This window comes from Cryptosporidium muris, genomic scaffold (genome assembly GCF_000006515.1).
Source record: "Cryptosporidium muris RN66 scf_1106632373451 genomic scaffold, whole genome shotgun sequence".
In the NCBI taxonomy this organism is placed as follows: Eukaryota; Apicomplexa; class Conoidasida; order Eucoccidiorida; family Cryptosporidiidae; genus Cryptosporidium; species Cryptosporidium muris.
In genome coordinates, this window is record NW_002196575.1 from 1 (window position 1) to 16278 (window position 16278).

The window sequence follows — 16278 nt, forward strand, 5'->3', positions numbered from 1 at the left end:
AAATAATTTTATTTTGGGGATAATTATATGTATATGTATAACTTTTCTTAATTATAATTATTTATTATATAATAATAATAATAATAATTTAGAAGTTTATTCTTTCATCAAATTAACTGCTAGTTCAAATCATGGGAATACAAGATCAAAAAAAGAAAATGAAAATGACCAATCAGAATTAGATCGATTATATGGTCAATATTATGACTACTTTGGTGAATATTCACAATTCTGTGAAAGTGGTGGAAACATGTCAGAAAGATATTGTTCACATCTTCGAGATAAATTAACTGAAATCAAAGTAAAAATAGAGAGTGTTAAAAAAAAAGAGGCTAATAAAAAATAAGTAAGTTGAATATTTATTATTTTGTTGTGTTACATAGTTGGATATTACGACGTAATAAAATATTGTGGTTTTGGTTATTATTATTATTAAATTGATTATCATCTATTATTTATTTTAAATATTTCTTTTTATTTTTGATCATAATCAATATTATATATATTATTTATTTTATATATGAAATTTATTCATATAATAAATCTTATAAAGATAAAATGGAAAATGGAAATAATATATATAATTATAATTATTTTAGATTCTTAATAAATTTAATAAATAATAATTAGATATGATTATAAGTAGCTTATATTAGATAATAATTTATGTAATAATTCTAATTTATGTGGTGTTAATTTATTTTATTTAATAATATTTTAAATAAATATTAAAATATTAATATTTGTACTATTGTATTTTATAATTTTAACATAACTGTTAAGTTTTATCCAAAAATATTTTAAGTCTTTAAGATAAAAGTAAAAAATAAATATAATATTAAATATTAATAAAATATAAATGATTAAAATTTAATTCTAATATAAAATATTTTAGTATTATATAATAAATATAAAACCCTAATTTCAAAATATATATTAAAAAATAAAAGGAAAAAGAAATAAGAAAGAGAAAACAATCAATAGATTTATTTCTTTTTAAATATAAATATAAATTTAATAATTAAAAAAAAAATTATTTTTCCTATCCTAATACATCTTTTCTTTATAAACCCTAATCTCAAAAATCAACATCCTGACTAAAAAATGAAATAATTCAAATATATTAGATTTTATACTTATAGAAATAATTAAATAATAATAAATATAGATTATTTATATTTATAAAATTATTTAAAAAAAAAAAAAATATAAAATTATAGTAGAGATTAATATATTCAATATCTCCTCCAATATATAACTTAAATTAATGAAAAAACTACCAAAACCATTAACTTTTAAAGATCTATCTAATATAATATAAAAAAAAAATTAATAATGAGATTTTACCTTAATATATTTTATTTTTTCCCTTTTTTTTTATTTCTTAATTATTTATGGGTAAATTATCTATTAATAATACCGCATAAAATAAAAATACGACTAGACATGAGGGTTAATATTAGATGAAGTTTTATTACGTATAAGTTTCATTCTCAATTAATAGATTTCACTACCAAATTTTACCTCACTACTTCAATTTATATCATTATCACAAAACCAAATCTTATCAGAAATTTATATTTGATAAACTAATCTTTTTATTTATTAAATTATTCTTATTATTTTATCCTTTGGATTACTTATGTCATATTCTTTTTTTTATAAAGAGCGGTAATGCTGCAATAGTTTAAAGGGGATTATTAGATCTACCCAATACTTTGTTAATATTAACACATTTTATAGATCATATCTTAATTTTTTTTAATATATATTTAGATATTTTATAATATTCTATAATTTTGTTTAATTTATTAATATTATATATTCCCAAATTATAAATAGATTTTTATTTATATTATTAAATTCTAAATAAGGGTTTATATCAATAATAATTTAATTAATACAGTCAGATTTATATAATAAAAAATTTCTTAATTTAAAATTTTTATTTAATAAATATTTTAAACTAATTAAAAAAAGAATACAATTAGATAATATTAGTAATAAAAATCCAAATTTCTTTACTAATATCATTGTTAGTTCTCGTGATATAATTTAACGGTAACTTTGGAAAAATTTCTATTCTTGACAAATATGAACATAATATCCTTTTATAGGGTTTAAACTGATAACAGAAAAAAGGAGATATAAATAATAAGATAATACTTTTTATAATTATATATAATTTATCTCTTATTTAATTAAATTACTTGATTAATTGAATAAATGAGAAGATTTTTCTCTTATATATTATTTATAAGATATATTAGTAAATATTTAAAAGAAAAGAAAAGTAAGAACTATAACTGAGATGAATAAAATACTGAAAATATTATTTAATAATATGATGATGGAAATATTTTAATATAAGGATTTTATAGGATAAAATTTTAAATATAATAAAGAGTATTGAATTATTTAGGAATTTTTAGAAAGAAATTGATCCTAATTTATTTTAATATTATTTAAATGATAATTTATATAATAATATATTTTCCTTTTCTTTTAATTTCTAATAATAATTTCAATATAATAATATTATTTAACAGTAATAGTAATTGTAATAAAAAAAAAGATATGATATAAATTATTATAAAGTTAGTTCTTGAATTATAATAAATATAAGAAAATGGTAAAACATGACTTAATAATATTGAATTTATATAATTTAAAATGTCAATAACATTGTTAGTACCCAAGCGCTAATGTAAATTCTTAAAATATCTCATTGTATTAAAATTCATTATTTATCTAACAATTGATTAAGTTTATCTTTTAAATGAATATTATTTTTTGCAATGTATAAAAAAGGAATTATATGATGCAAATTAATAAGTATTTAATAATATTAATATTTACGATTTTTTACATAAGTGAATTGAGAGATAATTTAATTAATAAATTTTTATATAATACTACAACATCTTTTATAGATACTTATATTACTAATATATTTAGTGCTGATGATATTATTCAACATATGGGAGTTGAAGATAGTATTTTAGAATTAATTGAAGTTTTAGAAGATTATTCTTTAATAAAAGTTCAATCTGAACAATTAGCTTTAAAAAAATTGAAGTTATCTAAATCACAAATGCGGAAATTATGTACTTATTTTGAAGATGAAATGAAGAGATTGGAAGCTCTAGCTTTAGATAATTTAAGGAAATGTATTAAATATGAACGTAGTTTTTCTACTTTTTTGATTGCATATTGTGAACATTCAATTATAGTAGGAGATCATTATCATTTAATGGAAGAATTATTTAAATCAAGATCAAAGTGTATTTCTATTTTAAAAGAGAATTTAGATGATTCTATAGATAAGAAAATAGACAGGAAACTAATGAAATTACATTATAAGTTTCAAAGCAATCAAAGTTATCTATATAGTTGTTTAAAACTAATTATTGAATCAATTGAAGTTAATAGAAATTTTGAAGAAATGAATCGTAATTTAAAAAAACAAATAGAAGATGGAAATACTTGGATTAAAAATAATGAAGAAGTAGCTAAATCATCTTTAAAACTTGAGTCTAATATATTAGAAATTGGTCTAAAAAAAAGTTATAGAAAATTATATGATGATATAAGCAGTAAATTAGGGATGAATAAGGGAAAAGAAACTCAAGATAAGAATCAAGATAAGAATCAGGATCAAGATCAAGATAAGAATCAGGATCAAGATCAAGATAAGAATCAGGATCAGGATCAAGATAAGAATCAGGATCAGGATCAGATATATGAAGGAGAAAGATCAAAAAAGATATTAGAAGCTACAGTATTAACAAGATTAGAAAAAGAAATATCAGAAATGGAAAAACATAGAGAAGAAGTATTCAAAAATGAAGAACAAAGAAATAAAGAATTAGAAAGATTAGAGAGAGTGAGATTAAGAAATGAAATATTAGAAAGAGATAGATTAGCAATAGAAAAATTAGAAAAAAAGAAAAAGGCAAAGAGAGAAAAACAAAGATTAGAAAATATGAAAGAACAAGAATTAGAAAATATGAAAGAACAAGAATTAGAAAATATGAAAGAACAATATTTAGATACAATAAAAGCTGAAAGAACGAAAGAAGAACAACTTATGGAATATCTAATGAAAAAAGAAGATATAACAAGGGGACATCTTTATAATAAAATATGTGATCTACATAGGAAAAAGGTAAAATTAGGCCCATCAAATTCTTGGATAAAAAGACTAGAGGAAGAAGAGATAAAAAAGGAAGAATATAATAGAAAAAGAAGAGAGGAAAAACAAATGCAAATAAAAAGTGATCTAGGAAGTATTTTGAATAGATTAAAGGGAACGAAATCTGAATTTAGTCTATTATGGGAAAAAACTACTGCAGAAAAGAAAAAAAGAAGAGATAACAAGGAAAAAGAGATTGAAAAAGAAAAATTGTTAAAAAGTGAGATGGAGAGACTAAAACAGTTAGAATTAATGGAATTAGAAGTTACTTACAAAGCAGAAGCATGTAAAGAGTATCAAGAACAATTACAAAGGGAAATAAGTGAGGAAGATATGAGACAACAAAAATATTGCAACATTGTAATGGAGAATATACAAAGTGAAAGAGAGAGGAATAGGGAATATGAGGAAAGAAAGAAAGAAGAAATGGAAAGAAGAAGAAAGGAATATGAGGAAAAAAAGAAAGAAGAAATGGAAAGAAGAAAGAGATCACTTGGAGAGGAATGGTTAAAAATAATAGCTAGAAAAGAGGCAAATCAAGAAGAGAAAAGAAAGTCATTACAACAAAAACATGGTGAAAAAGGAGGAATTAATGGAAGATGGGAAGAGATAATATGTAGTGAACGTTTAAAAAAAGAAAGAAAAGAAACAGAAAGAAGAGAATCTGAAAGAAGAAATTTAGAAAAAGTGATGAAAGATAGGAGAGAAAGGTTATTAAAGAAATAATAGAAAAGGTAAATCCATTGATGTATAATTTATAAAGTATTTCTCGACTTTTTAACTTTATATGATGTTTGAATATCTATTATTTTTATATTTATTTTTTTTATTTTAAATATACAATTAAATTATTTTTTAGTAATATTAGAAGTAGTCAGATTTAATTACTTTTATCTAATATTTTATTTTATTAATATAAGAATATTATTGTTATATTAATATATTTATAAATTCAATAATAATTGAAAATAATATTGATTAAATATTTAATACACTTATTTTATATAATACTATTAATGATATTATTTATATTATATAAATGAATATTTTTTATTATTAAATTGTTTAAGCATTTATTTAGTTTATGATTTAAATTAATAATAAAATTATTTGACAATAATAAAAATTAGAATTTTTAATTTATGATTATTCTCATTCATATTATTACTAAATAGTAATATAATTTTCAATACTTTTAGGTTTAATAAGAGAAAAAAGAAAAAAAAAAATTAGAATACTAAATAATATATAATATATATCACTTTAAAATATACAAAGTGAATTTTTAATATTAGTTAATAATCCAAATTTAAAAGTATATAAAATAATCAATGATTTAAACATTTATTTGTAATTATTCACATAGAAATAAATCTAATTTTCTCCTAATTATTATTCTAAATTTACATCTAAAAGTCCAATTTTTTCCATATTATCTACATTACTATTTTTATTTGCTATAATTTTATTTTCAAAATCACTTAAACGTCTATATATAGCCATTATCTCCGTAAATTCTCTCCATCTTCTTTGAATCACTTGTAATACATTTAAAAGTTGCATCATATATAGATCTAAACTATAATAATCTGAAATAGTCATTGTTCCAGAAAAAAAAGATGGCCATAAAAAAATACTACCAATAAAAATCATTGCTTCTCTACATGCAAGATTACCAAAAGCAAATGGAAAATTCCATCTGAATGTAGCATAATAATTTCTTTGTAAATCACTTGTTATAGATTTAATTAAATTGTTATCAATTGAATTATTATTATCTTCAGCTAATACAAGTTCCTTACGAAGTGCTGCTTCAATTTTTTGATTTTCATAATGTAAATATGGAAGTTTAACACTTGTTAAAAGAATAACAAGAAATTGAGCAAGAAAAAGTAAAGTTGGAGGGTAAAGAGCTGCATATTTTACTTTCCCAAATATAAATATTTCAGGAACAGAAGATGCTAATTCAATTAATTTTGGAAGGATTTGAATACCCATCATTAAGTTTTGAATTAAATCAGTAATAGTAGCCTGACATAATTTTGCCCAAGCTTTAGTATCTTCTTGTATACGTTGAGATGCACCTTCAATACCCCTAACTAATGGCCATGAAGATAAATAATATTCTGAGAGAGCTTGACGCCAATAAAAAATAAATACATTTACAACATATGAATTAATAGAATAGCATACAGCCAAAGATAAAGCAATAGGAACAATACCCTTTATAACAACCATTGTAGTTTCATAAACTTCACATTTAATCCTTGCAGTCACACAATCTGATAATATTTGATTATATTCAGCTACAAATATTGACATACTAATTCTTGTTGAGCTTTCATACCACATAAGAAGTAGTGAAGAAAAAAAAAGTAAATAAGCCCTTAGAAAATATTTTCTATTCCATAAATAAGCTGCAATCATCCTTTTTTATAAAAAAAAAAAAAGAAATATATCAAATTATATATTTAAAAATAAGAGATTAAGTTTATATCTATATATATTATATTATAAATTAAGCAAATATATATTTAATACCTATCTTTTAGATTATGTATGTTTTTTTTTTCTAGATACCTGTCTAAATGCTGCTATAAGTCCCGCTAACTTAAGCGCGTATATTTCTAATAAATAAATACATGAAATTGAATCTAGTAAATTAAAATTTTATGTATATAAACTATTAATATAATAAAAAATCCTAATAAATTGTATATAATTAAATAATAATAGATTTTAAAATATTAATATAAATATTTATATTAATATTAGATCATTTTATTTTAGGATAGGTCTCACACAAAATATAATATTGTCTATAAGTTATTAGGTAAAATTGCACCTTAATCCCGCTAATAAAGGCGCAGATCTCGAAATAACCTTTAGGGTTTGATATTTAATATAAATAATTTACTTACTTTTTCCTTTTTTAATAAAAAAAAATAAAAGTATTAAAAATAGATGTTTTCGCAATTTTTTAAGAATCGGGATTATATTTTTTGGGCTTATTTTGGATGGATATTAGTAATTATTTTATGTTTAGCTGAATGTTTTTTTGATACTCTATCAAATCATTTAAACCAAGCATTTGCAAACTATATACAAGGAGCATTAAATCCAACAGATAATACATATAAACCAACCAGACAAGATTTTATTATTTATCTTTGGGGATTATTATGGGTAGAATTAATTGGAGTTGCTTTAACTAATTCAGGACGTGAATTTATTGGACAACATATAGCTTTTAAATGGAGAATGGCCTTAAATGATTGTTATATATCAAAGTGGCCAATTTTAAAAGATATTGAAGGTGTATCACAAAGGATACAAGAAGATTGTAGGGATTTTGCATCTAAAGTTGAATTATTAGCTGTTGATTTAATATATAAAATAGTAAAAGCTTTTACTTTTTATAGGCTTATATTAATATATGGTAAAATGATATCTTATATTCCATTTTTTGGTTCAAATTCTCATTCTTTATTATTTGCATCTATATTTGCAGAAGGTTTATGTTATATTCCATTAATTATATCTGGTAGAAAACTTCCAAAAATTGAATATGATAATCAAGTTGTAGAAGCAGCATATCGTAAAGAGTTAGTACTTAGTGAAGATGATCATTTTACAACAGTTAATATGATAACAATTTCAACTCTTTTTTCAAAGGTTAGAAGTAATTCATTACTTATGTATAGACATTTAATGTATGTTGATGCAGCCTTTAAATTTACAAATACATCTTCTCGATATATTAGTGTAATTATTTTAATACCACCTTTACTTAGAAAAGAATTAGATTTTGGTAGTTTTAAAGCTGCAGATTCTGTAATTAATAATATGCTTTGGATATTATCATCTATTAGAGAGAAATGGCCAATATTAATTGAACTTGCTTCTATTCATAAACGTCTTAAAGGTCTTGATCATTATATAGAAATAAATAATAAGAATTCACATTATTTAGATGAAATTGATAATAATAATAATAAAGTTTTAATAAATATAGAATATAAGAATATGTAAATTAGTAATAAAGAATTAAGATACTTTATTAATTCTTTTTTTTTTTTTTTTTACTAATAATTACTAGTTATATTAATATGTTTTTAGTATAAAATAATGATGTAATTATTACTTGATTATTATATTATTAAATTGTATTCTAATAAACTTTAAATAACTTTTTTTTTCAAGTTATATTAATATAGTTATTATAGTAAACAAATATTAGAAACTTCTTAATAAAAAGAAAGTTACTGTTTCTTTATAATCAAATAATTTATATTTATAAAATAAAGAATAAATTTAAATAATAACTTATTTATTATACTTTAAATTTGTTATACTTAAGGGTTAATAATATATTACCACTTATTAAAGAAAAAGAGAATACTTTAAATTATATAAAAAATTATTCAATGAAAATATAATAAATAATATTTCGTTCACTTAAATATCATTTAAAAGTGCAGTTTATATAATATCTTAAATTTTTTATATCAAAAGTTGTTTTTGTATCTTTAAAAAAAGAATTAGAAAAAAAAATTAAAGTTACATATTCTTAATTTAATATCAATATCAATAACAATTATCCATTTAATAAAAATTATATTCATGTTTCATTAGTTAACTTTTAGAATTATATATTTAAGTGAGAAATAATTATATAAGTATTCCCCAACCAGATATTCTAATTAGTGGTTGTCTTATTTGTTCAGAAGCTTCTTGAGGTGGAAATTCTTCATTTTCTATATCCATTAAGTCACGTAATTCTTTAGAAGAATATTGCACAGAATTAAACAAATTGAGATATTTATTGAAATATCGACTTATTGCAATTGATTTACCTAAAGTTAGAGTTCCAAATCCACAAGAATCTAATCTATAAATTGAATCCTTATCAATTTCACAAAAACCCTCCCTAGGGCAACATCCACCACCTACAATATGGTATTGAGTTGTATGATCTTCAGGTTCAATTAGTTCAATATGATGATCATGACCTGATATAAATAAATCTACTTTATATTTTTTTAAAAGTGGTAATAATATACTTCGAAGTTTAATATGAGGACCATGCATAATACCACTAGAATATAATGAATAATGATTAACTATAATGATCCAATCTACTTGTTTTGATATACAAGCTCTTAAAACTCTTTCAAGAAAATTCAATTGTAAATACCAAAAATTCTTGGGAGTTTTCTTAAATGAATCTCTTGCTAATACCCAACTATCCAAATAAATAAATACAGCTGTTACATCTTCTTTACTTGAACTATTTATTTTTGAATTACCTTCAAAAATTTTAATATGAGTTTCATTAATATATGATTTAGTATTATTTAAATATATAAAATCACTAAAATTATTATTTGTTAAGTTAGATCTTAAATTAATGGATTCTTTACGAATATGTAGTTGATCATCATACTTTAAACCAGCTGCCTTGATAATATCACTAAATTTAGAAGATGATTTGAAATCAATAACTTCATACCACCAATATCCATTCATTTTCCATCTTTTATTCAAAGGAGAATTTGTATAGTCAACCTGAGCTTTTGGATTCTTTCTCCAATCATGATCTCCTAAACATGAATGTAATTTTAAATTACTAGGTAACTTAGAAAATGGTTTTTCCAAAATTCTTTCCCAGTTTGTATCATTGATACTGTCTACACCTGATTCATAAAAATTATCTCCAGCAGCAATGATAAATTGAGGATTTAAAGTATCACAAAGTTTCAACATCCCTTTAATTACATCACTTTGGCATTTATTAACTTTCCCCCAATCTGCAATATTAAATGTTGTAAGCTGACATTTAATAAATGGGAATAATAATAAAATCATCCAAATCATCACCATATCATAAATTCAGATAGATCTAAATATATACCAAATAGATGAGGGTATTATATTCCTTATTTAGATAAAAAAAATCCCCAATAGTACTTCTAAATAGGAAAACTTGAATTGAGTAATATTTGTCAGGATTGAGTTGCGGTAACAATCTTAAAAAAGACTCTACCAAATTAAACCGCGTTAGGATTTTTTTACTATTTTGGATTTACTTTAGGTACCGTAATAAGAATTTAATTAAGTTTGTAAATCCTTTTTTTCTTTATTAAATAAATAATAAAATTAGGTTATAAAAGATTATAATATCTTATTTTTCATAAAATATTAATTAAAAAAAAATAAGGGATTTATACTTATTATATAACTCAAGGTTTATATTAGATATGCCAGATCCACTAAGTATTAAGAGTATGAATACATCATTACTTTATAAAAAAAAGGGAGGTTCTTATTCTTATTCTGAAAGGGGATCCGTTTCTAGCTTTAAGACAATGACTAGAACTGAGTCTTTAGCTATTTATGGGTTATTTGTAGAAGAGCCAGAAACTCTACCTGGATTAGGAGGTGTTATTGAGGGTTCATCTTTAAGTGCTGCTACATCTGCAATGATAAATACAATGATTGGTATTGGAACATTAGCAATTCCATTAGCATATGCATATAATGGTTTAATTCAAGGTATGATAATGACTATTATATGTGCTTTATTATCATCATTTTCATTATTTTTATTATCTAGTATAGCAGTTAAATTTGGTGATGATGTAAGTTTTTATGCTGTAACTGCCATAGCTATGCCAAGTCTTAAATGGGTTGTTGATAGTGCAATTGTTATAAAGTCATTAGGTGTAGCAACATCTTATTTAATGGTTGTAGGAGATTTATTATATTCTCTTTCATTTTCATCTTTCCCACATGGTATAAATCCAAAAATAATAAGAGCAATTTTATTATTAACAGCTGTTATTTTCTTTATTGCACCAGCTTCATTCCCACACCAATTAAAGTCTATGAAATATACCAATTGGATAAGTGTTGGATGTATACTTTATGTTGTTTTACTTGTTGCAGTTAAATTTGTTTTATGTGCATTAGGGTATCCATCAATTAGTATAGATAAACCAGCTTATTTTTCAAATAATATTGACTGGTTTAGTACATATTCAATAATAAAAAGTTTACAAACATTTCCAATTTTAATATTTGCATTTGCATGTCAACAAAATATCTTTACTGTGAGTAATGAATTACATTATAGAACTTTACCAAGATTATCTCTTATTATTTTTATTTCAATTACAATAGGTATATTAGTTTATTTTATAATTGGTATATCTGGATATTTATTATTTGGAAGATTAATTACAAAAGCAAATATGTTAGAATTATTTGTAGAAAATTCAATTGAATTATTAATAGGGAGATTTTTCATTGCAGTATCAATGTTATTTTCATTTCCTATACAATGTCATCCATGTAGAAGATCTCTCTCTATATTACTTTATAGTGGTGTTAAAGAAATGGAGCCTAATACTGAGAAGAGGGTTTTAGATCTTATAACAATAGTGATATTATTTATAACTACTAGTTGTGCTATATTTTCTACAAACCTTGGTCTTGCATATGAATTAATTGGTACTGTATGTAGTAATACAACTGCATTTATTATACCTCCAATTTTATATATAAAGATATTTGAGGAAGATGGTTTGACAATAACAAATTTGATGGCATATGGATTATTAATTATTGGATTTTTGATATTAATTCTTTGTTTAGGTGCAATTTGTTTGAATCTCTTAGTATAATAATATTAGATGTATATTTGTAGAAGATTACTTTAATATAATATTGAACTAGTAATTAATAAGATTTTATTATTCTAAGAAACTTTTCTTTTCTTAAATTAAATTATTTGTAAATAAATATTTATTATTATTGATTATCAATAGAACCAATATTTAAGTCAATAAGAAAATTGCCCAGATATTCTAAGTTTTGACTAGATAAAAATTTCTTAAAGAAAATAAATGCATATTTTAAATTTGATATGATTTTTGCCAAATTATCATCAAAGATCACTCCGGCAGTAATAGAAAGAGAATCAGAGTTCAATAACTCTTCTAATGTTGGAATTTTAATTTCATTATCTTTTAATGGGTGAATTAAAACATCATTTAATTCATATTGTAAGTCTTTTAAGAGATAAGACTTTAAATCTTGAATTTTTTTTAATGAAGATTGATAAATAGAAATGGATAAATTATGGTTTTCTTTTAATTGAGAATTATATTGATTACAAGTGGGATTTGAACACTTTTCATTATAATCCGATTCTATCAAGAGCTCAGAACATGATTTACATTCATATTTTTTAGATTCACCAAATTCTAATTTTTTACAATTATCTGGATGATCTAGAATTGAATCCTTATAAGTTTCTGTCCATTCATCTTCAAGATTTTGCAGTGCTATTTTGACAATTTCAACAGATTCAATTAATATACATACAAGAGGAGTAAATACACTAATTTTTCGTCCTATATAATTCCATTCACTTTGAATATAATCAGTAAATTTTCCAATAATACTTAATTCTATTAGAGGTGATATATATTTATTATTAACAATATTAAAATAAGATTCATTTATTGAAATCCCTATTTTATCACAAAGTATTGATATTATCTCATCTTTAATATTTAAATTTCCTTGCTTAGCAGCATCAATCAAATTACGGGATTTCATAGCAAGAGCATTTAAAAGTTCTACAACTTCTATAGAAAACCCTAATACTGAAATAAAATCTTCTTTATTATCTTTTGAAAAAGATTTTATTGGAATTAAGAAAGGTTGAGATCCAGAAAATTGACTTGTAGAATTATATTCAAAAGATGATAAAATTTCTGAAAACCATTCAATAATTTTCTCACGATTTACAGTTTTAGAATGACTACATATAGATATATACAAATCTTCTATTGTTCTCTTAGTGCTAAATGTATTAGTAAAACTATTTGTTAAAGATTTATCCATATAAAATTTTAATTCAGTATGAATATATATGCGATTAATTGTATACAACCAAGTTAAAAGTCCATAATTTGGAGGAAATGTTGAATTACTAATAAATGATTCTAAATCTACTAATTCTGCATCACCCATAATAATTGAAAATGCACTTTTAGCCCATGAAATAGCACTTTGTGTAATATCTATAGATTCACTAAATTTCATATCACCTATTAAATTCAAGTTCATAGATTCTTTTGTAATATATTCAATTCTACTATTAGTTATTAAATCATAAACTACTAAATAAGCAGTAGATTTGTGTATATCATACCAAGTTCTATATTGTATTAACCATTGTTCTACAAACTTTTCAAATATTGAATCTATTTTAGGATTCCTGACAATATCTTTTCCATTAAATAGTAATTTATTCAAATATAATATTATAAATTTCCTAAGTTCTCCAATAAAAGAAATGCTGAAATATTTAATTGGATCCATAGAAAGTATTTCATTAAAAAATATATTTAAACGATTAATATTTAAATTTAATAAAACATTTTCTGATTTATTCAGTATAGAATCTAAGTTACAACTTATATATTCCCAATTTGACCAAAGTCTTTTTAAGAAAATTGAATGGCAATTAAATACTGATAAAAGAGTTTGTAAAAACCATTCAGGTTTCTCAATATTTGATAAAGGACAATTTTTTGAAAAAAATAAAGGTTTTATATTAGAGGTTATATCTAAAACTAAATATGGAATAATCTTCATATATAAGCATTCAGATAATGTTGTAATTTTATCATCTATATTATATTTGTATTGTTTCATCTCTAAATATCTTAATATCTTTTCACAATCACTTAATAAAATTAGTATAATACATAATGCAAATGCCAATGATATATTTTTTCCATTATCAATATTTTTTTCAACTTCAGGATCCATATTAGACATATTTATAGATTTCTTATTTATTATATCTTCAACAATATTATCATATTTACCCCAATTACAAAATATTTTTAAAATATTACTGAATTCATTAATTAATGAAGTTTGTATATTATCTAAAAACTCTTTAATTTTCACCGAAATTATTTTATAAAAGTTTAAATCTGATATACTATTTGAGATATTTAAATATTCCTTTACACAATACTCTAGCTTTAAAATTATTTTCTGTATAAATGAACTTCTTAATTTTGTATTTGAATTAAGGTTATCTGATATCTCTTCTAATATCTTAAATATTCTATGAATAGATTCCAAAAAAAACTTTAGATTTATTATTATTTGAGCCTCTTTCATTATACTAGGATTAATATTATCAAATATTGAATCAGCAGAAAAGTTTAAATTATTAACTTTAATCATTGATTTATTAAGATCATCAACAATTTTATCTAAATTATTCCCTAATATTACAAAATTAGAGAAATTAATTGCTTGCAAATCGATTAGTTTATTTTCAATATTTCTAAATTCGGCCAATTTTTCTGTTCGTTTTATATTTGCTAATTCAATAATCTTTTTTATTATCTCTGTTATAGTAAGACCACTTAATAGACCCCTCCTTTTTAGTTCGGAATAGATGTTCAAAATGCACCTTCTAGTTTCAATATCTAAAGTTGATTTCTCTTTATCTAAACTTATAAATTCATTCCTAACATTTCTCCTACTTTTTAAGCGTGGTAAAATTTCTTGTTCACAGAAATTTATACGCTCTTTAAATTCCTTACAAGATGCTATAAATGAGTATTCTGGATATTTTAGATTTGCATTATGTATCATTGATATATTCGGTTAATGGATTAACTTTAGGTTACAATACAAAATTCAAAAAAATTATTGCGCCTATATTATACACAATGTACTATTATATTAGAGCTTTCTATTTAATTCTGGGATATATATAGGTCTCCGTAATTATTATAATTCTAATTTCTATTATTTTATATTTCAAATTCTCACCAAAAGTAACAAGATTGTGTCATTTTTTTATAAACAGAGTTTGGGATGTGTGTTAATGTTATGGTATTATCAATAATACTTGTCTTTATAAAATATATCTTTGGAGAATTATTAAATTACTAAAATCTTACTTTTTACCATAAAAAAAATTATATTAGCCCTAATAATATAATCAGTTGTCCATTATACTATAATATTATAGTTATATTGAATTCACAGTCATTTCTATTTATATGAATTACTTGGCAACTAGATATTTTATAATTATCTAATATTATTGTTTATTATTTTATTTCATTATTCTTTAAAATATATAATCTCAATATTTACTCATTTCTAATAACTTTTAATAGTTCTGGCTATTCCAAATACAATTTTTGGATAAATCATTCTCATTAAAAAAGTGTTGGAATAAGAATTAGGAATGAACTAATACAATTGTTTAATAACTAATAATATAAAGTTAAATTATTATTTACATTAATATTTCAATATAATTACTCTGAATATTTGTTTTAAGTAAAAATTGATTTATTTTAACATTTCATAAATGACTAATGAATTTATAGTAATAGGTCATTTTATTAAGTCTATATTAAACCACTGAAATATAGATTTTAATGACTTAATATTAGAATAAAATATATTAGTTATATAACAGAAAATATAAATATATATATCTATTTCTCCTTAATCTAAAATATTAGTATCATTAATTATTATATAGAAATAACTTAAGTATGTGGCTCTTAGTAATAGTATATTTTATGGTTAATACCTCTATATTATTAGATACCTAATTATTGTTCATTAATTCTATTTTGTTTTCAGTTGAATTGGATTATAAGTAACTATAAATTAAATAATATTGTAATATAATGGAGTTTCTAATAATATAATGAATAGAAATTTAAGTTTATATTTTCTAAGAATTCCAAATTCTAATTAAAGAATTTAAATACAGTAAGTTAATAATGATTCTATTGAGGAATTTAAATAGGATGCATTTAGATTTACTTAAAAAAAAAAAACTTAATAATAGAAAATACTAACCAGAAAGTAGTTGTTATTAAGTTGTATTTATTCATGAAAGTTATATTACTTATAGAATTATATTTTGAATTTGAATTTTATTATTTTGTAGAATAAGATAGAAACAAAAAAAAAAAAAAAAGTTAAAGATTTTAATATTAAGATATTAAATTTAGATT

The 16278-nt window shown here is 21.7% G+C and overlaps 6 protein-coding genes across 6 annotated transcripts, besides 41 other annotated features; 3 read left to right on the forward strand and 3 right to left on the reverse strand.

The window, feature by feature from the left end:
- Positions 1-47: 47 nt before the first annotated feature.
- Positions 48-68: a sequence feature (AT_rich).
- Positions 69-88: a microsatellite.
- Positions 89-406: 318 nt separating this feature from the next.
- Positions 407-510: a microsatellite.
- Positions 511-770: a sequence feature (AT_rich).
- Positions 771-825: 55 nt separating this feature from the next.
- Positions 826-914: a microsatellite.
- A 12-nt stretch (positions 915-926) lies between these two features.
- Positions 927-949: a sequence feature (AT_rich).
- A 35-nt stretch (positions 950-984) lies between these two features.
- Positions 985-1041: a sequence feature (AT_rich).
- A 57-nt stretch (positions 1042-1098) lies between these two features.
- Positions 1099-1219: a sequence feature (AT_rich).
- An 89-nt stretch (positions 1220-1308) lies between these two features.
- Positions 1309-1396: a sequence feature (AT_rich).
- A 175-nt stretch (positions 1397-1571) lies between these two features.
- Positions 1572-1628: a sequence feature (AT_rich).
- A 123-nt stretch (positions 1629-1751) lies between these two features.
- Positions 1752-2011: a sequence feature (AT_rich).
- A 134-nt stretch (positions 2012-2145) lies between these two features.
- Positions 2146-2283: a sequence feature (AT_rich).
- A 99-nt stretch (positions 2284-2382) lies between these two features.
- Positions 2383-2404: a sequence feature (AT_rich).
- A 42-nt stretch (positions 2405-2446) lies between these two features.
- Positions 2447-2496: a sequence feature (AT_rich).
- A 17-nt stretch (positions 2497-2513) lies between these two features.
- Positions 2514-2653: a microsatellite.
- A 165-nt stretch (positions 2654-2818) lies between these two features.
- CMU_032540 (uncharacterized protein) lies at positions 2819-4921 on the forward strand (the record flags this gene model as incomplete). The annotated part of the gene is made up of 1 exon (XM_002141182.1): positions 2819-4921. One exon carries the CDS (start codon positions 2819-2821, stop codon positions 4919-4921), a length of 2103 nt encoding a protein of 700 aa, XP_002141218.1.
- Positions 2826-2858: a sequence feature (AT_rich).
- Positions 2886-2915: a sequence feature (AT_rich).
- Positions 3842-4024: a sequence feature (A-rich).
- Positions 4604-4682: a sequence feature (GA-rich).
- Positions 4922-4998: 77 nt separating the features above from the next.
- Positions 4999-5062: a sequence feature (AT_rich).
- Positions 5063-5085: 23 nt separating this feature from the next.
- Positions 5086-5232: a microsatellite.
- A 5-nt stretch (positions 5233-5237) lies between these two features.
- Positions 5238-5524: a sequence feature (AT_rich).
- Positions 5525-5587: 63 nt separating this feature from the next.
- On the reverse strand, positions 5588-6622 carry CMU_032550 (SbmA/BacA-like family protein; the record flags this gene model as incomplete). The annotated part of the gene is made up of 1 exon (XM_002141183.1): positions 5588-6622. One exon carries the CDS (start codon positions 6620-6622, stop codon positions 5588-5590), a length of 1035 nt encoding a protein of 344 aa, XP_002141219.1.
- Positions 6623-6624: 2 nt separating this feature from the next.
- Positions 6625-6735: a sequence feature (AT_rich).
- A 118-nt stretch (positions 6736-6853) lies between these two features.
- Positions 6854-6984: a sequence feature (AT_rich).
- Positions 6985-7090: 106 nt separating this feature from the next.
- Positions 7091-7158: a sequence feature (AT_rich).
- A 1-nt stretch (position 7159) lies between these two features.
- Positions 7160-8227, forward strand: CMU_032560 (SbmA/BacA-like family protein; the record flags this gene model as incomplete). The annotated part of the gene is made up of 1 exon (XM_002141184.1): positions 7160-8227. The coding sequence occupies one exon, from the start codon at positions 7160-7162 to the stop codon at positions 8225-8227; it is 1068 nt and encodes a 355-aa protein (XP_002141220.1).
- Positions 8178-8239: a sequence feature (AT_rich).
- Positions 8240-8251: 12 nt separating this feature from the next.
- Positions 8252-8543: a sequence feature (AT_rich).
- A 54-nt stretch (positions 8544-8597) lies between these two features.
- Positions 8598-8646: a sequence feature (AT_rich).
- Positions 8647-8676: 30 nt separating this feature from the next.
- Positions 8677-8817: a sequence feature (AT_rich).
- A 49-nt stretch (positions 8818-8866) lies between these two features.
- CMU_032570 (serine/threonine protein phosphatase, putative) lies at positions 8867-10078 on the reverse strand (the record flags this gene model as incomplete). The annotated part of the gene is made up of 1 exon (XM_002141185.1): positions 8867-10078. One exon carries the CDS (start codon positions 10076-10078, stop codon positions 8867-8869), a length of 1212 nt encoding a protein of 403 aa, XP_002141221.1.
- Positions 9530-9584: a sequence feature (AT_rich).
- A 247-nt stretch (positions 10079-10325) lies between the features above and the next one.
- Positions 10326-10414: a sequence feature (AT_rich).
- Positions 10415-10455: 41 nt separating this feature from the next.
- CMU_032580 (transmembrane amino acid transporter protein, putative) lies at positions 10456-11880 on the forward strand (the record flags this gene model as incomplete). Its single annotated transcript, XM_002141186.1, has 1 exon — positions 10456-11880. One exon carries the CDS (start codon positions 10456-10458, stop codon positions 11878-11880), a length of 1425 nt encoding a protein of 474 aa, XP_002141222.1.
- Positions 11881-11973: 93 nt separating this feature from the next.
- Positions 11974-12012: a sequence feature (AT_rich).
- Positions 12008-14887, reverse strand: CMU_032590 (uncharacterized protein; the record flags this gene model as incomplete). The annotated part of the gene is made up of 1 exon (XM_002141187.1): positions 12008-14887. One exon carries the CDS (start codon positions 14885-14887, stop codon positions 12008-12010), a length of 2880 nt encoding a protein of 959 aa, XP_002141223.1.
- Positions 12682-12713: a sequence feature (AT_rich).
- Positions 13502-13540: a sequence feature (AT_rich).
- Positions 13601-13644: a sequence feature (AT_rich).
- A 132-nt stretch (positions 14888-15019) lies between the features above and the next one.
- Positions 15020-15056: a sequence feature (AT_rich).
- Positions 15057-15320: 264 nt separating this feature from the next.
- Positions 15321-15385: a sequence feature (AT_rich).
- Positions 15386-15508: 123 nt separating this feature from the next.
- Positions 15509-15567: a sequence feature (AT_rich).
- A 125-nt stretch (positions 15568-15692) lies between these two features.
- Positions 15693-15747: a sequence feature (AT_rich).
- Positions 15748-15919: 172 nt separating this feature from the next.
- Positions 15920-15947: a sequence feature (AT_rich).
- A 213-nt stretch (positions 15948-16160) lies between these two features.
- Positions 16161-16278: part of a sequence feature (AT_rich) that runs on past the window's edge.